At 40.5% G+C, this 24,011-nt stretch overlaps 2 protein-coding genes across 3 annotated transcripts; one reads left to right on the forward strand and one right to left on the reverse strand.

Moving 5' to 3' along the window:
- Positions 1-255: 255 nt before the first annotated feature.
- On the forward strand, positions 256-8,618 carry ccdc14 (coiled-coil domain containing 14). 2 transcript variants are annotated; one of them, XM_084347577.1, is made up of 11 exons: positions 256-470; positions 1,453-1,508; positions 1,635-1,710; positions 2,221-2,293; positions 2,489-2,590; positions 3,665-4,351; positions 6,290-6,422; positions 6,996-7,072; positions 7,202-7,354; positions 7,622-7,724; positions 7,921-8,618. In XM_084347577.1, exons 1-11 carry the CDS (start codon positions 447-449, stop codon positions 8,471-8,473), a joined length of 2,037 nt encoding a protein of 678 aa, XP_084203703.1. In that variant the 5' UTR covers positions 256-446; the 3' UTR covers positions 8,474-8,618. The 2 variants fall into 2 exon arrangements, with proteins under 2 accessions (XP_084203703.1, XP_084203704.1); XM_084347578.1 differs by having other exon boundaries at positions 6,999-7,072.
- A 2,397-nt stretch (positions 8,619-11,015) lies between these two features.
- Positions 11,016-23,874, reverse strand: ankrd10a (ankyrin repeat domain 10a). Its single transcript, XM_084346808.1, has 6 exons — positions 23,675-23,874; positions 22,527-22,679; positions 21,051-21,142; positions 14,725-14,954; positions 13,176-13,256; positions 11,016-13,057 (listed from the first exon to the last, which is right to left on the reverse strand). The coding sequence occupies exons 1-6, from the start codon at positions 23,870-23,872 to the stop codon at positions 12,654-12,656; spliced, it is 1,158 nt and encodes a 385-aa protein (XP_084202934.1). The 5' UTR covers positions 23,873-23,874; the 3' UTR covers positions 11,016-12,653.
- Between the last annotated feature and the right edge of the window lie 137 nt (positions 23,875-24,011).

The following is a 24,011-nucleotide window of genomic DNA, read 5'->3' on the forward strand; positions in this document are numbered from 1 at the left end:
TGGGTATTGTAGTTTTGACGTTGGATAAATGAAACTGACGTAGTCTATCAAATTGAATTATTTCTAATAAGCATAGCATGACTTCCGGATTGTACCTTTCATCAAGCAGACCCTTTTTCTGTGGTTAATGTTTTCACATATATTTATGACCTGTGCACTACGCAGAGTGAAGAACTACTTCCTGGTCATGCAGCCCCGCCCACTGTGGGCGTGGCGCTCTGTTTGTCATTTTTGATTGGCCAGCACCATATTTCACGTTTCAAACTTGTGTTACCACCGGAAACTGCAGAAACTGAAGAAATGCGAGCATGAAGAAAACACCCCAAACTAAACAACTAAAGTCCAAGGAGACAAGACGATCCCACTGTGTGTCATAGCACGGAGAATCAGATCTGAGACAGTGGGGGGTGCGGTAACTTCTACGTGACTGCTAGCTGTCTGTAACCATGAGAGGAGCAGCTAAAAGCAAGGTAAGACCGACTCAAGTCATATTCGACAGAACACGAGAGACACCAAACATGCTGCGTGTCACTGTCATTTGATCTGCTGGAGTTACTTCACAAAGACATCCGGGGAGATCTCATCCATTCAAATCTTGATTTATAGACAAGAAAACCTGTAATGTCACGCAGTTCATTGAAGGGCTGTAACGTTATGACGAGTTTCCTATTTCAAATCCATCAAAAAATGATTTTTTAAATTGTCTTAACAGTCGTCACACTCCTTAAAAAAATATTTGAGCTCTGTGCTGCAGTAGCCTGTACCTGACAGACTGACGTTACAGATTTAAAGGAGCACTATGCAGTTTAGGAGAAGAAATGTAAACTCAGATTTTTTAATGTTTACAGTGTGAGTAAGGTAATAACACACTATGTTTCATAAGTGAATAAACAAGCTGTTAAACAATAAGGTCCCCAGGACACTGTTTGTAGAAAGGTGGCAGGGTCTGCCACATATAAACAAAGTAAAACGGGTATATTAGTTAATTTAGGTTGTTTAGGCATAAAAAAAATCAGTCAATGAAGATTGTTCTCTCTTGATTATAATTTCTTTCCCAAACTACGCAGTACACCTGTAACATGACAAAATGAAAGTTCTTTATTTAACCTCCATGTTATGTCAGTATCTAAATATTTAGTCCAATTGCAGTTTATTACAATAAAGTGTGTCTATTGAGCATTTTTAGAAAAAGGATCATATAGCCTATCCTTACCAGCAGTATGCAGTAGTAGTTTCTGAGGTCCTTACAGAAGCGGAAACAAAATGTAAATTCACTATGAAAAAACAAATAGTATTACATTCAAAACAAGTGCAAAATAGAAGGATTTTGATGAGTGGTCTCAGACTTTTTCACCCTGCTGTAAGCCGATACCTCTGTATCTGTGATAGGGCCAATATCAGCCAGCTGATATACTGGTCAGTGTTTACTTGTGCCTTTTGGTTGGGTCGCAGGTGGTGACATCAGGGAGGTTGACAGGAAGAGTCAAAGTGCAGCCTGCCAGAAGACAGTGAGTACACCAACCATCATTCATCTTTTTTTTTTTAAAAAACCCTGTACACTTTTTACACTTTATTTCTATAAGCACTCTGTTGGCTCTTATGCCATGCTGTGTTCCTCTTACTTGTATCATTAGAGTGACTCCGAATCCAGGAGCAGCTGCCTGCCTTGAGCCAGCCTACTCTCTGTACTCCACCGACTCTGAGGACCAGGTAAGGAAGAGAGCTATATGTAACCAGTAGGAATTAGAGGACATTTTGAGCAGCATAGTGATGCAGCACAGCAGCAGTACTCAGTTCAGAAGAAATCAACATGTGAAACAAAGGTGCATTCAGTGGACTGATATTGACAATCACTGATTTGTCATGTGTCACGGCATCACAACAGAGATTATACAGTTTGTATGTTGTTTGAAGAGGTCAGCTCCAATATAACAGGTTTCCATGACAGTGTGATAGCTTGCATACTTGCATATATTTTTATCATTCACTCACTATCCAAAATGAGTGGAGCCTTGAAAATCTTGTTGACAAAGGTTCAACATCATCAGCTGGTATAGCAGGGTTCCAGACTAACTTCTACACTGGTTGCACCAGCAGGTGGAACCAGGTGGTGAACAGAGTGTCATATCAGTTTACTAATAAAAGCAATGTTGAATACATGTGGATTTTATTGGAAGTGAATGTGTCGGTGATTCTCATGGCTGTGTTCTGTCCTCCCAGGTCACTTCTCTCCATAACGGTCTGGACCGGTGCGCTGCCTTGCTCAGTGGCATCCTTCAGGCTGAGAAACCAGGTGAGATGATTTTTCCTCACATAATGGCCTTGCTGAAACGATCAGTTGATCAATTGATTAGTTGATAGAGAGAAAAGTAATCGGTAACAAATTTCACAATCCTTTAATCGAGCAAAGACACCAGCCATCATCTGGTTCCAGCTTCTCCACTCTTTTTCCATTTTATATTCATCTATATCATTTTGTGTGTGGAAGCCTTGCCAAGCCTTCCCAGAGTGGTGAAGGCTAAAGCAGCCAAAGCAAGACCGTCTACCTCACTGGGGAAGAAGACCATCAAGAAACAACCTACACAGACAGGTAGGTGTGTGGTTATGAGTGTGTACGTGTGAGGTTTAGTTTGGTTTATTTGATAGTGTGACAATGATACGAAATCACAACTTAAAAATATCAAAGGATGACACTAATTAACACTAACACTTATTTCCATGTTTGCCCCTGATGTACAGCACTTAACTTGTCCAGTTAACAAACCTTATGAAACCTTTTTTTGTGTCAAAACACATTTGAAGCTTCGGGGCTTTCAACTCAGCAGCAGAGTGATGCCTGCAGTTTTGCAAAACACATGGCAGCCCTCAAGACTCATGTGAAAGCATGACAACACCTCACTGATTAGTTCTAGATGTGAGCAATACAAGTCTGGATGTTATTTATTAAATCTGTAATATTCAGATCACTACTCCTGAAATAACCAAGAAATTCCAAAGAAACTGTCAAATTCAATGGAAACTTTTTCTTAAACAGCAGCAGTGATTTTTGCAACTGCAAACATTATCAGCCAGTTTCATTCTTCATTTGACACAAGCTTCAACAAAACGTTTGGAAACAAACAAGCTATGATACACGCATTTCTACTAACGATACAACAAATATCTGAGTTCAGTGAAACCAATCAAAATGAATTAAAGTCTAACAGTGGTGCTGTGTCTGGAAGTGTGTTCCCAGGTGCTGCTAATGCTGCAGGCTGGATAGATTCTGTTTGTGCAATACTGTCCCACAAACTACAATTTGAAATTTACACTCAACTGACAGAGGAATCAACTATGATTGATCAATGCTGCAAAACAGCTGACCGTTTACGGTGTCATTTCAGGACAATTGAAATATATGAGTCTGACTATTTGTGTATTTTTTTTTTGTCTTTTTTTCACTTCATTCAGTAAAACAATCAGATAGCTGCTGACTTAAAGATATAAATCCATTAAAATGTCTAAAAACTGTACAGAGATTCAGTCAAGAATAAGAACATGCAGGATGACAGTGGTTGTGGGACGAGATGGGTGCAAGAAAAAATCTTACAGGTCAAGTGGATGTGTCCATTTAGATTACACCCTTCTAATGCTGCTACATTTTCCCTTCCATCTCCACCTCCAGGTCAGAAGAGTTGTCAGTCAGTCCAGCATGGACCAGGCAGCACAACTCCAAGAACAACACATCAGTCTGTTGTCCCAGCTGCACATGCAGGAGTGAAGCTCCATCCACCTCAGAAACAACCTCCAACCCTGCTGCGCTCTCCCTTACCTCCTTCAAACTCCCAAGCGCTGCGGCATCTCTCTCCCACCCAACCCCCACCTCAGACCTCCCTCCCTCCATCCCAGCCCCAGACCTCCATCCCTCCATCCCAGCCCCAGACCTCCCTCCCTCCATCCCAGCCCCAGACCTCCATCCCTCCATCCCAGCCCCAGACCTCCATCCCTCCATCCCACTCTGCTGCTAACCCAGGCCGGATGCCTGTCCCTAAGACTGACTGCCAGTCTACTTCTCAAAGTCCACAAACACACTATAAGGCAGAGTGTGATAGAGAAGAGGAGGACTTTGTTCCTGTGAGAGACACCAATACGCAAAGCACTGTCACAGACGCACACACAGCTGTGAGTAGCACACACTCACACATACACACCTGTACCTTGAAGATGTTAGATATGCAGCTGGAACATGGACAGGCTGATGAAGTTCCTCAGGACAAACACAGCAGGGAGGACAGCAGTGCTGAGAGAGAAGTGAAAGTGAAGACAGCTCAGTATCTGCTGGGAGAACTCAGAGCTCTGATCGTTGGACAAGGTAAGCTCAATGTGTCTCAGATGTCTGTCACACAAACGTGATGGTTTGAGTTTTTCTTTTTCTGAATGTGTGGAAGGGTGAGCAAAGGTATTGGGTCTTACAGATAAAACATAAGACCCCTTAAGGCTGGTAGAGAAATTTAGTGTATACATAAGGAAAATACAACTGATTATATTGTCATGTGTTACTGTTATGGTAGTGAAGTTTGCATCCAGGGCGGAAGTTTGCAGGCAAAGTACTTGATAGATAGATAGATAGATAGATAGATAGATAGATAGATAGATAGATAGATAGATAGATAGATAGATAGATAACTTTATTAATCCCGAGGGGAAATTAGGTTATCATAGCAGCTGGTACATTCAAGTACAAATACAATCAACATACAAGGACAAATATAGAAACACTAAAGTACTATATACAATAAACAAAAAAAAGTATTATATACGATAAAATGCTTAAGTAGTTATAAAATAAAATACTGAGGTATTGAGGAGTAAAGGTAAGTGGAACATAAGGTGCAAGAGCATTAGGTGCAGTTTTATTGACAGTAATAATAATTTAAAGTGCAAAAATTACTTGTGTATTTTGAAATGAGCGTTATAAAGTGTGATGGCAGCAGGTAGGAATGATTCCCTGTGCTGTTCCTTTAGGCAGCAGGTTGAATGAGTCTGTTGCTGAAGCTGCTCTTAGCTTGTCCAGAGTTTTGTGGAGGGGGTGAGAGACATTGTCCATGATAGCCAGCAGTTTTGCCAGCATCCTGTCCTCCGCCACCTCCTCCAGGGAGACGAGCTTAGAGCCAACAACAGACCCTGCCTTCTTTGAGTTTGTTCAGTCTGTTGGCGTCCTTCACTTTGATGCCCCCCAGGACACCACAGCGAAGAAGATGGTGCTCGCAACAACAGACCGATAGAACATCTGGAGCATCTGGTTGCAGACATTAAAGGACCTGAGCCTCCTCAGGAAGTAAAGCCAGCTCAGGCCCTTCTTGCAGAGTGCCTCCGTATTTGTAGACCACTCCAGTTTATTGTCCAGCACCACACCCAGGTATTTGTATGAGTCCATTGTCAACATCTGTCCCTCCAATGCAGACTGGAGAGAGCGGGGGCTTGTTCCTCCTGAAGTTCACCACCATCTCTTTCGTCTTCGCCACGTTCAGCTGCAGGTGGTTCTCCTCACACCACTAAACAAAATTGTCGACCAGGTCCCCGAACTCATCCTCCCTCCCGCCCACTACACGCCCCACAATGGCCGTGTCATCAGAGAATTTCTGCAGAAGACACGACTCAGTGTGGTACTTAAAGTCTGCAGTGTAGGTGGTGAAGAGGAAGGGAGACAGCACAGTTCCCTGAGGGGTGCCGATGTTTCCGATCAGATGGTCAGACACAGTCCACCTGCATGTTCTCCAGTTTGGCCTTCAGCAGCCTGGGCTGGATGGTGTTGAAGGCGCTGGAGAAGTCAGAGAACATGACGCGGACAGTGGTGTTGGGTCTGTCCAGGGAGGAGTAGGCTTCCTGCAGCAGGTAGATGATTTCATCATCGACGCCAACATGGGGCTGATATGCAAACTGTAGGGGGTCCTGTGATGGGCACACTAGGGGTCTGAGGTGTGCTAGAACCAGCCTCTCCATGACCTTCATGATGTGAGAGGTCAGTGCAATCGGCCTGTAGTCATCCAGGAACTTGGGACTTCATGGTTACAGGGTTTGGTGTTGTCCACACATCTCTCTCCTGTGTAAAGTGTTCATTAATGCAGCAGGTGATTATTTTTATGCCCACACCAATGACAACTAATAAAAACACCTGCTTTTTTTTTTTTTTTTTGCAGTTCTCAGCTTCTTTCTTGCCCTGTTTGATACATTGCTTACAGTGCTGAATTCCCCCTGTGCTGTGGCATGGAGACAATACTAACTCTGGTGTGTGTGTGTCTGTGTGTAGGCAGTGTAGCAGAGAGGCTGCTCTGTCATCTGGAGCAGACCATTACCTCACCACTGATCAACGTCGGAAGTCCAAACATTCAGACTGAACCAGACCTATCACCACTGCACAGCCAGAACAATCAGCTCCACCGGTAACACACACACACACACACACACACACATAAATATGTTCTATTTAATCTATTTATTTTTCTTGTGTAAAATTGTATCATTCAGTTATATGTAATTTAGTTTTGGCAGCAATGTAACTAAAACATTCATGCCAATAAAGATTATTTGAATTAGAATTGTATCCTCACTAATGGATGTCTGTAGTTACTCTATGTGTGTGTGTATTGGGGGTGTAATGGTTCACAGAAGTCACAGTTTGATATTTTGATCAGTTTTTGTATCACGGCTCAAAATGAGTTAGGTAAAGCTTGTAAAAAAGCAACAGAAAATCCCAAATGCATGGGTTAGGTATGTTTTTAGTAAATGGTGAACATGTCATATTTTTATGCTGGGCTGGTTAAAAAACAAATGTAAATGTGATATTAACTGCCAATTTAACTTTATGTTTGATTGTTGTTTGGTTGTTTAGTGGCCATTGGAAAAGAGCTTTTACTGTAGGTGCATTACTGCCACCTTGTGTGTTGGAGTGTGGCTCAGGGTCAAAAAACTAGCCAAAAAAAAAAAATGCATTTAGTAATTTCATTGTGTCCCAGCAGTGAGAGGATTCTGTTGGAGGAGAGGGAGAAAGCAGAGAGCCAGACGGACATGGAGACACTCTGTAACTCAGAAGGTAGAGAGAGAGAGAGTGTGTGTGTGTGTGTGTGTGTGTGTGTGTGTGTGTGTGTGTGTGTGTGTGTGTGTGTGTGTGTGTGTGTGTGTGTGTGTGTGTGTACTGTCTGAATCCTGTTTCTCTCCACAGTGTTGGCTCTGCAGGAGGAGCTCACTACAGCTCAGACCCGGCTGCAGGAACTTCAGGATGACCTCACAAGTGCAAAAGAACTACATAAAGCCCTTCAGGACACGGAGAGCCAGCTGAGAGACAGGGAGACAGACATTGCACTCATCAAGACAGGTTCATATTTTTTGTGTCAAACTTCTCTTCTTCTTCACCAGTATGCTGGAATATATGACTGAGGCTCTGTGGACTAAAGCACAAGTTGTACTGGACCAATTTTGATAATAGTTAGAGCGTTATAAAAACTGTCCAACTCTGCTGCCTGTGTCTTGTTAAAGTTTCCAAGTGAAAAAAGCAAACTTGTGATTCAATCTGTCTGTCTATCTATCTGTCTGTCCGTGTGTGTCCGTGTGTGTGTGTGTGTGTGTGTGTGTGTCTGTCCAGACTTGGAAGCCACTAGAAGAAGGTTGCTGGACAGTGAAAGGGAGAAGAGTGAGTTGGCCTTACTTGCCCAGCAAAGACTTGAAGAGATAGGACACCTTAACAGGTAGGCCTGTGTGTGTTTATTTGTGAATATGTATGTGTGTGCGTGTGGGGTTGTTCTGTCTGGATCTTTTTCAGAATAAGATTGCTAAAGCTTTGTTTTGAGAAGTACAAAATATACGTGCTGACTGAATGTAGCACATCCTGAGAAGTTCACCATTCCGCTCACTCCCATTTCTCTTCTTCTCTGTACATTTCAGGACTCTTCAGAGTCGGAATACCTCAGATTTTCCTACAGTTGGTGACAGCTCGGTGTCTCGGTTAACAAAAAAACATTTCAACCAACACCAGGACCGACAGGATCCAGCAGAGCGCCCCACTGACTGCATCACCCAGTACCTGTTGTCTCTGGGTGAGCTGGAGCCCACTCACATGGAGCATGTGTGCGTGGCTGCAGAGAGAGAAGGAAATGTACAGGAGCAGAAGAAGCTGGCCTCAGTCCAGCTTAAAGACACACTATTACATCCTGATGTCAGATCTCAGCAAGGTGACAAACCTGCAGAGAGATCAGCCCATCATCAGAACACTCATGTCGTCCAATCACATTTTTTAGATAAAGTCCAGTCATGTGAGCGAGTGCTGAACTCAACACTGTCCCAGTGTGATGTGGAGTCTGTATGGTCTGATATGAGCACAAGGTCAGGGTCGACCTTTGACACCAGAGCTGAGGTAGCGTTCAGAGATGGCCTGTCAGCTCTGGATGCTAGCATAGCTAGTTTGCAGAGGACAATTCAACTGGATCTGAGAAGGTGATATGCACTGAGCTTCACTTTGTGACTTTTATATGAGCTACACTATGCATTGTGTTTGCATGTCGTAATGCATAGCCTCAATTGTATGCTGCATTTTACCCTTTTAATATTATACTTAAGATTGGAAATAAAGAGTTTTAAGATTTCTTGTTGTTGTGGGCACAGAGGACAGGCTGTCATTTGCTTCATTATGATATAACTTTGAAATCAAACATCTGGTTACGCACTGTAACAGTCCTGTGTACAGAGAAAACAGCTCTCCATGCACTGAGAGGCATGCAGGAGAGAACGCCCCAAATAACAGTGACAAAACACCATATACCGAAAAATGAGACGACCGCAGACAGAAACAGTTAAAAGAGCAGGGGGTTAACAGATAATTAAAATAGTTGTATTTCTTTTCAGTTAAAATTCCAATTTAAAATATGTTCTCTTTCAAATCAAACATGCCAGGACCATGCAGCACTGTGTACACCAAGAAATTCAACCACAATAGAAATGCCAAGTTGTGATGGAAATAATCCTCAATTCTGTTGATGAAATGAAGTGTATATGAACAAGAATTAACAAAAAAAACTGATACAAAGCATATTTTTAACCTCAAAATCCCATTCCACATCTTAAATTGACGGCCCCAGACTTGTTTTTTCTTATATAATGCAGCACAAATCGGCTTAAGTCAGGAGTAACTGTGAAACAACAGAGAAAATCAAACTTTCAGGAAGACTAAATCACAGTGATGGTAGAGGATATTGAAGCCAGACAACATGTATTATTCAGTGGACTAAACAGTGGGTTGACAAACAGACAACACAGAGTGTTTGGCCGATGCACATTGTTTCATAAAGCTGATGCAAAGTTCACCACAGGTATTGCAGTTTGGAATAAACATAACGAGCAGGAAAATTATTTACATCAAGTCTAGACTTTGCTTAGCGATAAGGTCATTTCCATGTCAGAAAGATCATAGAAATAACTACTTATACATATTTTTCTGGTTAAGTCATACTTAGGATCAAAACTGATGGTTAGTCTGATTTATAAATGAGGGCCTGTTGTATTAGATGACATTATTTTTAGCTAGGTGTAGCTAATTAATAAGCAACAATAATAAATGAGCTGTGCATAATTTAAATTCTATTCTTGACCTGTTCTGTCAACAAAAACAAAACAAATCGAAGTGCAGGGTGGATCAGAACAGCTACTAACGAACCTGCAGTGAGAAGCTGTCCATCACATTTATGACCTGTACTTGTGTTTGTTGGAACAAGCAATATGATGTTTACCCTGAAACATTCTAAACAAAGACTCCTTGTTCCTCTCGGCTGTGTCCTTCACTTAATTGGAAATATTCTAACAAAGGTTGTTTCTTTGGAAAATAAATACAGTAGGGTCAAAAAGTCTGAGACCACATTAAAAATCTCTTAATATTGTCACATAAACCTGAAGTTTGAGGATTCAGAAAGTGATTACCATTGTTCTTTTACTGTTCTATGCTAAAGGTTTAAAGGGGGCAGTGCATGGAACTGCAAAAAAATTCCCCAATAGGGGGTATTACTGATTTTGAAAACACCTCACAGAAACTGGATTAGTTGCATCCAAAGCACAATCTGGCAGACCCAAAGTGACCACGCCATCAGAAGATCAATACATCATGCTTATAGAAAAGCATCTTACCTTACTAACTTAACTATTTTCTGGTTTGATGTTTGTGGAGATGGAGTCATACCGCAGCAGGACAATGAGCCTGACACACCTCAAAGCTTTGACAGGACTACTTGAAGATCAATGGAGACCAGCAAGCCCTGACTGTCACCTGACTTCAACCATCTCCAACATTTATGCGGGCACTAAGAAGTCAAAGCATTCTGAGACATTACAAGAAGCTCTGAGAAAAAAACGTCAAATCATGCTGGGATAAAATGAGTCATCAGGTTTTGCACAAACGTGAAATCCATGCTAGCTTGAGTGCATGATGTCAGTAAAACAAAGGGACAAACCAAATATATTTAGATATTCTGAAATTCATGGACAGTTTGGACAAAAGATTCAACCTTTCACACAAATTGTTCATAATAATTTGCACCGAAAATAAAAATAGCACTACATTCTAAATAAATGCAAAACAGCAGTATCTTAAGTGGTCTCAGACTTTTGGAAGCCACTGTATTTTTAAAGGTGCACTATGTAGTTTAGGGGAAAAAAGTAATCGGAAGAGAAAACATCATTGACTCATGCCTAAACAATATAAAATATATATAATAAACAAACTCGCTTTGTTTTCATGACTGAATGAACAAACTGATCTTAAGGGACAGCAACATTTCATACTGTTTTATTTTATATTTGGCGGACCCTGCCACCTTTCTAACTTCAAACAGTGCTCTGGGGACATTATTTTCTTCCGAGAACAGCTTGTTCATTCAGTTATGGAGTTTGTATTGGTACCTCATTAATATTGTAAATATTAAAATCACAAGTTTAAATTTCTTCTCCAAAAACTACATATTGTATGTTTGCCCCTGTAAAGAAGAAAAGACTCATCATTTTTACAAAACTGCAAAACGTGTTTTAATTGGAAAAGAGGCAAAAACCAGAACAAGTATAAAACAGTTGTCAGCTTTTGGCACACAGTGCACATTCCACACAGCTGACAAAGTGTTTACAAAAAGAGGCAGCATGTGTTCAGCACACTCATTAATGTTACAATACTGTGAACAGATTCCCAAAAAGCCTACAGTATGCTTTAAAATTACAGTACAGCTCTGAATAAGGACACTCGTCTGCTCTAAAATATAAATAACAAAGGATTTCAATTATAAGTAACACAAACCTACGACATATTCCCTTTGGTAGATCAGGGTTAACAAGGCGTATTCAGTGTCAGTGCAGTTGCTCTTCCCTGCCAAAGGACGGCAAATCAGGCCAAGACGGCGTCCACAAACACACACCTTTACTACTGTCCACGCAAACACAAAAACATCATAAAACGCAACCTGACAGCCCTTAGAAAGTGCAAACCAGCCGGCAGTAGACCAACAGAAAGGTCGATGTTGTAAATACAGAACAAAAAAAAAAAGATTTCTTAATGTTTCTCTACATTTCACCTTGGTGAGGATGAATGGACGTTCGAAGGTGACCAAGGAAGTTTAGGAAAGTAATGGAACACTGGCCGTAAAAAAAAACTGTCACACTTACAGATCCTCGACAAGCCACACCTCCAGCCAATCATTTTGGAGAAATGGAAATTATGTTTGTTATTATGATAGCAAAACGCTCTTTTACAATGCAATATGAGCAGCCGGGATGTTTCTGAGCCAATGAGTCATAAATCTGACCTCAATTTAACATAAATCCAAAATACTGCAGCATGAAAGGAGCATTCTGGCATTTTGAGAAAAGTTTGCTGCGTTACTCAGAGTCAGATTTTCATATCGACAGTAGCCATCTCCAGGACAACCAAGCACATCCATCCGCCACTATGAATATTATTGTTTTTTGTCTATACACCTCAGTGTTTAATTTCTGCCCTTCCAGTACAGAGATACTGTAGTTCTTGATTAGCTTCGGGATCTGTTGCTAAGTTTGCCTACTGTTTATGGATACTGGCTACTTGTACATTCAAAAATTGTTAGGTTGCATACAGGCATATGGGATGCTGCTGGCCAGTAGCAGGTTCCCGTTTCATGACTATATGTGGTATTGGATCAGCCCATAGACTCGAGTACTCCCCGATAACTGATCCAGCATTTAATAAGTGGGTTTCAGGATGCATGGCAATGTGATGAAACAAAGGAAACCTTAGTGCTGTAGTGCTGTAACTTAACTTTGTAAGATTCATCAAAACACTGCCATAAACAAATTTTCCAATTATGAACCCACCTGGTGACAGGCATTAAGAGTTAATAGATTAACTATATAGAAATATCCAATCTTTGCTTATTTAGGTCATATAGAGGCATCAGTATTACAGTCACACTGTTTCATAACCGTTAGAAACTGATGGTAGTAGGTTTAATCAAACTGCATTATATGTGTCCTGGCTGGCTGTTGTAGTGACTCTGGATTCTGCAGCAAATTATTATTTCTCAAAACGTCAGATTGTTCTTTAAAGCAAGTTAAGAGAAAGCATATCAGAGAGTAATCCTCCCCTGTCTCCAGGAGGCTGGTTGTGAAGGTCTTTACGAGCCGTGGTAGTGGTGGATGGTGCTGGCCACAGCCTGCTTGTATCTGTGCTCAGCCTGGTTACTGCTGCTGTAGTCGAGGCAGCTGCTATCACTCAGCTCCTCCGCTGTGTCTCCAAAGCCATGGTAGTGTCCGTAATGCAGGAAGTCCCTGCAGTCTGCTCCCATCAGCCCCCACCAGGCCGGCCGGTGGGACACACAGCTGCTGGGACTGCCGGTCAGATGCAGTGAGCCACACATGTCAGCAAAGGAGTGCCGAGCAGGCGCTGCTGCCTGCTGATTGGCAGGAGGGGAGGACGGTGAGGAGAGGCTTTTGGCTTTAGGGTCATCTTGGTCAGCATAAGGCAGTATGTGATGATGGCCGTTGGTGGTGGCTTTGGTGTCATCTGCTTTAAAACATTCTGCTCAAAAGAAAAGTTTGAAAGTTAATTTCTTAGTAAGCAGATCATGCTACATTGTGCTTAATTATTTTCTATTATTTTCCACATAACACTTTATTTTATCAGCACAAAAGCTCACCTGAGTTGAGGTCCTGTGTGGCCTCCATATTCATATTCTCCAAATCATCACCTCCGCAGCTCTGCATCTGCACCAACACATCTGCAGCAGGAGACAGTGAGAATGATACAGAACTCTGAATATAAATCACATCATACATCTGACAGATTACATTTCGATTACATAAATACTAAGTAGGTTGTATTTGAATATTATTCAAAAACTGACAAATTAAACACTGGCTCTAAGGAGGGCCTTTAGTGAGTTTTTTGTGGTCACTGTAGGGGAGGGTGAGACGAGGGATATTTAGTTGGTTGGAATTTGCCACCTCACCGCAGGATGCCACTGAACCTTTCAATGGGCCAACTGAGAGTATGATGAATAGCTGATAAGGTGTTAAAGGAGTGAAGAATCCAAAATATGATGTAAGCTAGGCTGAACTGCATTGCTTTGAGTGTGCATGTGCCTGCTGGGACACACATTCAGTATCCATACTATGAATGATGAACTTGAAAAACAACCCTGACTTAAAGAAAAGCTGAGATGGTGAGAAATGTTAATAAAAACAGCAATGATTTGAAAATCCTTTTTAACCTATATTCAACTTAATGATGTAGAAAGACAACATATCATATTTTAAAACTCAGATTTGGGTTTTGCAAATACACTCATTCTGAATGTGATGCCTGCTACATGTTGGGACAGGAGCATGTTTACAATCCTCTGTCACTGTTTGCTGCTGAAGCTGGTCCTGCACTCCAGCCGCTGGCCTCTGGTCCTACACTCCAGACACCAGATGCCTGTGCAGTGACCTGCCCTGACCTGCAGCCAGATTTTCTGGCGGCAGTTGCTGTTCCTGACCCCCTGCCTCGTCGCTGGCTCCCGGAGCGGTCTCCAGGTCCAGAGCTGCACTGCTAATCTAGTCATCCTCCTGCCCCAGCTCCAAGGCAGTCCAGTTTCGTTGCCAGCCTCTAGAGCTGCTTTGCAAGCATCCAGGCCTTAATCCAGAGTTGCTCCACCCTTGGCCCTGCCTCCTGGTCTCCCTTCAGATCTGCTCAGAACATCTGGCTTGCCAGGATGTCCACCTGAGTGGACCAGGCCACTCCTCTCTATGGCTCCCCCTGAATCCCACTTCCAGCCCCCATCCACCCTCCTGGCTAATTTGTTATATAAGACATTTATTTACTATGATGAAGGGTTCATCGAGGAACAATGAGTTATTCATTTTAAGAGACCTTTAAGAGGCTTTTTTTCTCTTTTATATATTTACTATTGCTCTTTAACAAAGCAAGAGTAATTCATATTCATATTCATATTGTAGTGCACCGTTTCACTGAAGGTATAATCAAAGGCACATTTCAACTGAAGACCATGTTGCGATGGCACCGCACCAGCCATTGCACCCCAGGACTACAAGAAGGTGCACTGCAACAAGAGGTGTCTTTAGGGCCGCATTGTGCCATGATCACACACACACACACACACACACACTGGTAAAAAGTGTAAAATGCAGTATTGGGAGCCTTTATCATCATTATCACATTAAAATGCTTAAAACAGCATGTCTTACTGTCAGCTCTCCTGGCTTTCTTCATGTGCCCAGTGTCCATGGCAGTCAGCAGCCTCTTTCTGCTGAGTAGGTCCTGACCACACGGGACACCATTTCCATTCTGTACTCCATTCACATGTCCACTGAGCTGCGGCGGGTGCTTCTGGGTTTTGGAGATGAAGCGGAAACAGTCGTGGAAGCCGTGAGTGTGGGCCAGGTCTGCTGCTGTCTGTCCATTGGCATTCCTTAAACTGAACAAGAAGATAGCAGGGTGAGACAAACTGCTTCCAGTTAGACCGAATAACAGTCTGACTGCATCCTGCTCTCATCACTGACTGACTTAAGGCTGAACCAAATAAAAGACTGAAAGTAAGAGGGCTTCAAGATTGCAGGGAGAGCTCATCATGACTCATTAATAAGGTTGGGTTGTGTTCACAATTGAACTCTTATCGGTGCCGACCAATACCTAAGTCACCAAATACCGTGGACACCAACATTGTTTCAAAAGAAGCAGCTGTTCAAAGACCTGGGAGCAGCTGGAGAAACTGCTTTTACTCTGTGCACTTTACTCAACCTGGACAACTGGACTAAAATATAAAAACTGATGGGATATCAGCACAATATCGGACTTCATAAAAATAACAAATAGCTGTCATAAGGACAATTAACAAGCAGTAGAGGGCAGCAATATGCCACTGCAGTGTGTAGGCTGCCTAATTCAAAAAAGAAGATGCGTCTTTTATGTTGTATGGGTAATGCAGTGGTGCTCTTTCTCTCTATATCGTGACTTTAAAGATGTGCTCTCAGGTATGTGAATCTGTACTTGGTAGTAGCAATGTAATTTGGTCGGTACTAGGGGTAGACCAATTATCAGCCCTGGCCGATTACCAGGGCCCATATTCAGCCCCTGTCATCAATATCAGTGATTTTTCTGTCAGATTGGCGATAACATAAACTAATTCAAAAATGTGCTCTGATACAATACCCTGTCACACAATGTCCCGCACACAACAATATCTGATTGGTAACATGTCACAATTGATAGCCTATAAACACTGAATAATCTGAATCTGCTAGTACCTAGTACTAAATGTATCAAAAAAATGTAGTGGAGAGGAAGTATAAAGTAGCAGAAAAAGAAAATACTCTACTAGTATATATACACTAGTATAGTACCTGAAAATTGTACTTAAGAACAGTGCTTGAGTAAATTGAACTTAGGTTCACTCCATCACTGGTTGTTTGAAATTTTGACACAAGGATTTAAATTTTTACTGCAAATGACTATCGGTCCCAAATATCAGTTTTCATTGTCCTTGATTTCCAATAATCGGTAACAGCCTTCAAAAAGCCATATTGGTCGACCCCTAGTCAGTACCCAACCCCACTCATCTACAGGGATCAGAAGAGCCAACAAACAATCAAATAAAGCTCTCATTACCAGAGAAACATTTCCTAAATTTGTTCGGGTCTTGACAATCTCCCCCTGCAACATTTATTTTGCTAAATCAGTAAAATCTTACAGGTGGGCTGGTAAAATTGAAAAGATTAAAAGAAAAAGATTTAACGCTAACAACAGAAGATCTATCCTCTGTAGTACAAATCACAAATAAACTGCCTTTTAGATCAATCTACAGCTTTCACAGTCTTAAAGTCACATTTACTGAAATGTTAGTTTGGTCACTGTAGGTCTATCTCAACTACATAAATAAAATGCGTCTGAATGCTCTGAAATTATCAAATTGACATATTCTTTATCTCCCTCAATACCAGACAAAATTATTGAGTTATATTCTAATCCAGGCCAACAAAGAGTATTCCAGCTTTCAATTTATGGTTGCTCATTAAATGAGCAATCTCAAATGTTGGCATCGGAGATGGACTGCTTGAAATTGATATTTAAGGGTGAAGAAAATATGATATAAATTTATCAGCAATACTGATTATTTTTTACTTAATATCTGATTACTTATCAGCTAACCTATACACAACATCGATATATTAATGTGATCATACTGGACGTTCTTATTCATGGCGCTCTCGTGCTCACATACATGATGCTTAAGTTCTCACTCTGTTATGTGTGACATGGTTCTTCGCTGGTGAAGCCCTGGGCTAGCAGGAGTTAAGACCAGAGGTAAACAGACCCCAACTTGTGACCCATTTCAAGGTTCTTCTGCTCCGTTAACCTTCAGTTCTTCTTGTATGTTACCATTTTCATCACTCTTTTAAAAATTAAAACATGACTCTGGTATTTTCTGTCCATACTCGAAGCCTATCAGCTAACATACATGCTGCTATGATATTTTGTGTCTGTAATAAGCGAATATTAGCCAACATATCAAATCAAGCAATTTATTGATAAATGTGTTTTGTCTGGTGTTGAGAGGCGCTGTACTTATGAGAATTCCTGCACAGTTTCACTTTCAATCTTCCATTTCATATGTTGACCTTGGGTTCAGTATGAGTGACAAAAAATAACTTAGTTTAAGTCAGCTTGCTAGCTTTTTGAGCTTTCAACCACATCGCAGAGCTCAGAGCTTTCAACAGTGGATACATTCTTCATTCGACACCGCCATGGCTCAGATGTCCTCACGTGATACGTTCCATACAATGTAACCGGCTGTAAGTATACAACCACACTAAGGTCGAGACAAGATAGCACCCGAGCCAGCGAGATTTGCTGATGAAGGCTGAGATGCAGATGAAAGCTCAACAAAACTAGTACATGAACTTCTGAGTTGGGATTCTTTTGTCACATTTTCCATACAATATGTTTGAATATGTGAGTCTGAAGCAGAAACTGTTGAAACAACATTTCCCAGACTGTGCAGGCCTGTGTAGAAACTCTGAGTTAATGACCACAAAGGTTATTCAAATCCTTGAGATGCTTGATTCTTCACAATTGTCTATTCATCGTCTCTACTCTACTCCTTGCCTTCCACTGCAGCACAACAATCCTTCAGCACAATGTAAAAAAATCAGTTAGTTGGAAGCTAAGCATGCAGGTCTAGACATTACTATTATCATCAGTGCTCTCTCAGAAGTGAAACCAATCACTGCAGGAAATACCTCGCCAGTTTGAACAACTGTAAGATGCTCGATGATGCACATGTGGCAGATTCTGCAGTGCCTATTGGACTGCTCCCTCTTTCTGGGATTACTCAAGAAAATCGTGTTCAAACTGAATAGCTGCAAAACATCAGAACGTGCAGGGTGTCTTATGGTTATCGTCTCTTTGCATAATATAGCATATGATCCAAAAGCACATCTAAATATTGAGTTCAAAATGAAACATGTTAGAAACACAAACTTCACTGCAGCTGTGAAACTCAGGCTGAAAAGCTCATGATGCGTAATTACTAAAGTTCAAATCAATCACACCATTTGATTGTTTGATTTTTCTGTTGTAATTGTACTTCTCTTTTTTTTTTCTCCTTCTAATTTAAGTACTAGAATTCAGTAATGCTGCATTTTACAGGTCCAGAAGTGTCATGCAAAGTATGCGGTTGCTAAAATATTAGACATTTCTTTGAAATTACCCCTCAATTACCACAATAATTACCTAAAATGTATTGACAATTACCCCAGCGTTATTTAATGATATTATTCAGCTATTTTCCACCAAGCAGTTGGATTAATAACTGCTAATTTATTTGATACATTTCCAGGAAACTTCCAACTGGTTTCTGCTTTTGCTGATCATGCCATTATAATTGCCAACTAGTTTCTATCTAACTTCCCCTCAGCAGCAGCAAGTGAGTGTTTGCAGTTTGATCTGCAGATCAGTAACTTGAAGTACATTTTTTTTTTTTTTACAACAATCAGTCTCTCTCTCCCTGACACACACACAGAATGATCATGCGCAGGTACTTAAATTATTGCAAATATGAACTTTTCTTGTATGAATTTATTTGCTAATGTACTGTTGTCTCAAAATGTAAAGAGTGACATTCAACTCGAGTGGTGTGAAAACGTTACTATAAGGCCTTGATAGGCAGATAAGGAATGAAATTAGTCACTTAATTCTTGATTGTGAAGTTGTAGTTGTCTGTAATTAGCAATTTGTGTTAGCTCATTATTAAAAAATTTAAATTTAGGAAAAATTGTTCCAAAGTTGGACTGATCTGCTGAAATGAAAAAAAAAAGAACTTCAATCACCTCACCTGCAAAAATTGAGCAAATAGTTGGAAATTAAAATGGCATGATCAGCAGAAGTTAAGCAGAGATCTGTTGGGAGTTTCCTGGAAATGTATTAAAGAATTTTCAGACATTTCAGAATATTTTTTATTATCATGCTGGGGAAATTTTCAATATTTTGTAAAGTAGTTAGCAATAGAATTCTTAGATTCATTGGAAATGTAGATAAATACACTCAATTTCAATGAATGCCTCCTATTTGTCACTGTACCACACATAAATAGAAACACATGAGCTTTTCCACTTTTCATAATGTCAACATTCTATTAGACTATCTCTACCATTTTACATTTGAGAGCATTTTTACTGGTGCAACTGTTAGTGAAAATAAAACACACAAATAAAATGACTTTACATATCCATCAAATCAGCTGGTTTGGAAGAGAACTGCCAATGAAACATCTGGAATATTTTTCCACACCTACTTTCCACACAAATCCTGGAATCTGGGAAGAGATTATTAAATTTAGGTATGTTTTTGTACGCTACAAAAAAATCTTGTCAAGTCATTAACTGTATAATAGAATGAGCTAGTTCTGTGAGGTGAGCTAATTCCACATGCTCTCAGTGCTCTCTCAGTTACATAAAACAGAATAAAAGTCTGTTCACACTTACAGGAATGTGTCATGTCACACTGTGTGAGATGGTCTAATAAAATCTTGGTGTCAGTCTGTGTCAGATTATACAATGTCTATTTTAAGGGCATGTCATTTTGTGTGCTGAATGTCTGCTGCAGCCCTGTAATGAATAAAATATACAAGAAAAGACATTTGATCAACAGACCCGAACGGAATCTACATTTTTGTTTTGTTTTACAGTTTTCAGCGATGATCAAAAGGAAAATCTGTGAAATTCAGCAGAATGTTTCTTTAATAGACAATATTCATCTAAGATTACAAAGATTGTTGTTTAGCAAAAATAAGCAAACACATCAGCAAAATTACCCCAAGCAGGTTGAGGTAAATGTTTTGTACTGCGTTCCTCAGCAGTAAATCTAATTTTTGGCATATTATTATACTGGACCACAAACTTTTATCTTTTTAACTGTAAGACACAAGACATGTAAAACTCCCACAACTCCCACAGCCGGCAAGACTTTTGACTTGCAGAGTATAAAATGTAATCCTGATTATTCTCTCATAGAGTGGCTCAGGAAACATTACAGACATTGGAGGAGACATTTTCCATCAAGTATCTTTATATTTAAAGATAGATACTCCAAAGTTTTCAAGCGTCTGTCCAAATCCTGAAAATCTTCCCCCAGCACGCTATTGACATTTTACCTCAACCCATTTTTTCAGTTTCAAAACATCAACTCAACAGTAAGCTGGTAGGAAATACGGGTTATTATGGATGTGATGGACACAAACTAAATTTGACGTGAACTTTTAATATTTGCCATGTCTTTTAACGGTTAAAGTGCATTGGTTAAATAACCTAAGTCATTTTGAAACATGCGTACAAAATTGTTGATGACTGTAAGACAGATGTAACATAACCAGTAAGGCCTGTTCCCTCCCAAACAGCTGATGTGAATGTAGCAATACGCTGAGATTTAACGACAACAGAAAATACACCACAGCAGCAGAGCTTCTACAATGTTAGGAAATATTTCAGAATTTTAGGTGTAATTTATAAAATATGGCCAGAATTAGAAGGTAGCTCCAAAGACATTTTATTTTCTTGTGTGTCATTTTCGTCATCAGATGATTTATTAAGCCTTAATGAATAATATTCTCAATTGGACATGTTGTTTTTTCTAGCTGGGGCTAGCTGGTTAGCTTCAATAGACATCTCTGCAACACAGTACATAGACATCTTATGTAACGTCAACACTGTTGATACATCATTTTTTTCGATGTCTTAAACTAGAAGTCTGACCATATCTTACAAATTGCTCCTTTAAAGAAAATAATGAAGTGTATATGACCCATGTTATTGTCACCTTTAGATTTCTGATCCCACTATGCACAATATACAGAGTGGCAGGCTGTGATTATTAGTACCAAACCTGGTGAGTAGATTTGGCTTCAGTGACAAAGGAGGACTTGAGCTGGGAGATGTGTAGCTGCTGCTGTGCTTCACACTCAGCATGACAGAACTGTGTGTTGTGGTGAAGCACAGAGGTCAGACAGTAGGATACTTACTTTGGTTTAGCACCTGCTATCAACAGGACCTGGATACACTCCAAGCTACCTGAGCGAGCTGCCTTGTGGATGGGAGCCTCACCTAAAAAATCCTGAAGACACAATAGAGGTTATAATGAAGGCTATTACAAAAACCACACTGCAGATTTGAATATGTGTAGCATGCCCCATCTGGGAGCACTGCATATACATTATAGACCTGATGAAAAGCCAAGGGAAATCTGAAAACAGAGACAATACTCTCAGGTGTATTCTCTCTCAGTATATTTAAAAAAAACAAACAAAACCTTTTTGCTTTCACATTTTTGCTTAACAAGTACACACTCAATCAAAACATGACAATGACTGTACGAATAGATTTTGTCCAGGAGTCGGGTCAGTTGGTAGACAGATGAGTATCTGCATTCAGCAGATTAATGTAATAAACGTTCTGTTTTGTTTCATGACCATGTCCATAAAGCGGAAAGACAAACTATATTTTAGGTGATGTCCAGCGGTATTGATTGTATCTTTATCCACTGCACGTCACTGCATCATTGGTGGAAAGTACCAAAATACATTTACTCTAGAACAGTACTACAGTACAATTTCAGGTAATCATACTTCAATATTTCTGCCACCTTAAACTTAAATTCAATTACATTTAAGAGAGACAGAGCACTTATTCTATCAGTATGTTTATTTGACAGCTATAGCTGCAGGCTGCACTGTGTCTTGGCTTTGCCAGAAAGCTGCTTAAGTCCAACCTCAGTTTCTGGCTAACTCTCCTTGGGGAGGAGCTCAGCCTGTCATCTGACCTGAAGCTCAAACAAACAGAGAGATATAGGAGATCACTAAATCCCCTATGTGCACACTCCTAAGTAGCAGCGGATTTTAGATTTCACATTTTTGATCTGACATATTACATTTTAGCTATGATGACTGCTATTTTTTTTAATTTTTTGTCTATTGTAAATTATATGGTCTATTTATTATTTATGTTTAATTGTAAAAAACAAAATAATCCAGTGCTTTTAAAGACAAAAACAATAATCAACATGTACAACATCATGTAATCAATCCAGAGCATCCCAAACATGCTCAATGGCTGACGTGTGGTAAGTATGCAGGCCATGCAAGAACTGTGATATTTTACTTTGAAATAAAGGGATTTGAATGGGAACATTTCAAGGATTTATTTAGGGTAAAATAATATCAGCGCTGCAATCCTGTAGACATTGGCATTTCTGATAAACGACCACGTGTCTAGACTTTTGGTATTATGCCTGAGACACAAAGAAAACAAGCATGCTTTTTGTGATGGTATTATAAAGATTATAAAACAACAAGTCCTATTTTAATATACTAGACTTGAATTGATTCATCAACACTACCCAGTCTCTAGATTACAATATGACAGATCAGATGTGACACATTTTAAAGATAATTGCTCAGTGTTACATCTGGCTACATTGCTGCTAAATGTGGGAGACTGACCTGCCTGTTGATGTCAGCTCCAGCCTGAGTCAGCCACACCAGACACTGAGGATGTCCTCCAAATGCTGCAGTGTGTGTTGGTGTCTGGTTGAAGCGACTAGTCGCAGTGTTCACCTCACAGCCCATCTGCACCAAGCGCACCACACACTCCAGCTGTGTGCATGGAATCACAAACACATACCAAGAACAAGACAGTTGTAAGAAAAAGCATCACAAACACAGTGAACTGTTAATGAATTAAGACTGGTGCCTCTGGTGTGCGCTTTGAAATAACATTTTAGCTGATGTTAATGCAAAATATGCCCTGTTTAAACTGATGTGTTTTTACAAGTAACTTGTGGCTATCATATTTAGCCTTTGACGTATTAAAGCAACCCTCAGTGAAAAGTGTGATCAAACAGCTGACACAGCTAACTGTGCCTTCATCATAACTTAACTGCAGAACTTTCAGGATAAACTGGGATACGTTCTCATACAGAAAGTGTTTCACTTGGCTGTTAGACGATGTGACATATGGTTGTGCTTAAGTTATTTTTAGGTGAAAGCTACGAGGACACTGATGTCATGCTGGCATGAACTGAAAACCTTAATATTTACAGTATCACATCATAAGCCAGAGCGTTACTTTTCCCCAATCCAGTTCCGATTAGTCCCGCCCTACTATGCTGTTATTGGCTACATTGTCCTATTTTCTTAGCGCTTGTTTGGCGCCTGAATAGCCATTGGCTCCACTGGAACCAATAGAAGTGCTGTTAGCGTTTAGCATTTATTTATTCATTTTTTCAAACGAGACAACTTTATTGAGCTGTAACAACCATACAACTGTAACGTTATTAACAACACAGGCGGCGGGTGCTTAGACTTCACTAACAACACTTTAATTGAACGAAATATCAACCTACTGAAACGGTTCATAGTCGTCGCTTCGTTCCACCGACATGTTATGGCTGAAAAGTATCATGACCATATTCAGCGAAGTCGTGACTCAAGTTTACCGCAACTAAATCAAGTTCTCTGTCGTATACCGTTACTGTATATAATGCTGGATTAATATCTAGCAAAATACAAAACACCATTAACACTAACGGCAGGTTTTTGCTTGGTGGCTAAATCTCTTAATCTAGCTAGCAACTTAATCCCTAGCGTACCTGTCCGTAGTGAGCAGCCCAGTGTATGGGTGCCCATCCGTAGCAGGAGTCTTCAACAGTCAGCTGAGCCTGGTTCGAGAGCTGCTGTAACAGTGAAACCAGAGCTCCAACATCTCCATCCCGGCAGGCGCGGTGTATGGGAAACCGGCTCATGAACTCCTCATCACGGGATAAACCGGGTTCTAGTCCCACAGACATGAGTGAACTATAAAAGTTGCAGACAGAAACGTTATCTCCAGTTTTCCCGGTCCCTCACAGCAGACTTTAAAGGTTCAAACACAAAGGAAGAGGAGATAAGCCTGTATCCCCGGCTGGATAATCACAAAACCCGGTCTGG

This window comes from Pagrus pagrus (genome assembly GCF_965226575.1).
Source record: "Pagrus pagrus genome assembly, chromosome: 24".
Taxonomy (NCBI): Eukaryota; Metazoa; Chordata; class Actinopteri; order Spariformes; family Sparidae; genus Pagrus; species Pagrus pagrus.

Coding starts and splice junctions, on each gene's coding strand:
- ankrd10a (XM_084346808.1), bottom strand. CDS start 23,872: ATGTCTGTGGGACTAGAACCCGGTTTATCCCGTGATGAGGAGTTCATG. Junction 22,680..23,674: donor GGGCTGCTCACTACGGACAG/GTACGCTAGGGA, acceptor CCATGCACACAG/CTGGAGTGTGTGGTGCGCTT. Junction 13,058..13,175: donor CACACAGGACCTCAACTCAG/GTGAGCTTTTGT, acceptor TCTTTTGAGCAG/AATGTTTTAAAGCAGATGAC.
- ccdc14 (XM_084347577.1), top strand. CDS start 447: ATGAGAGGAGCAGCTAAAAGCAAG. Junction 2,294..2,488: donor CCTTCAGGCTGAGAAACCAG/GTGAGATGATTT, acceptor TGTGTGTGGAAG/CCTTGCCAAGCCTTCCCAGA. Junction 2,591..3,664: donor GAAACAACCTACACAGACAG/GTAGGTGTGTGG, acceptor CTCCACCTCCAG/GTCAGAAGAGTTGTCAGTCA.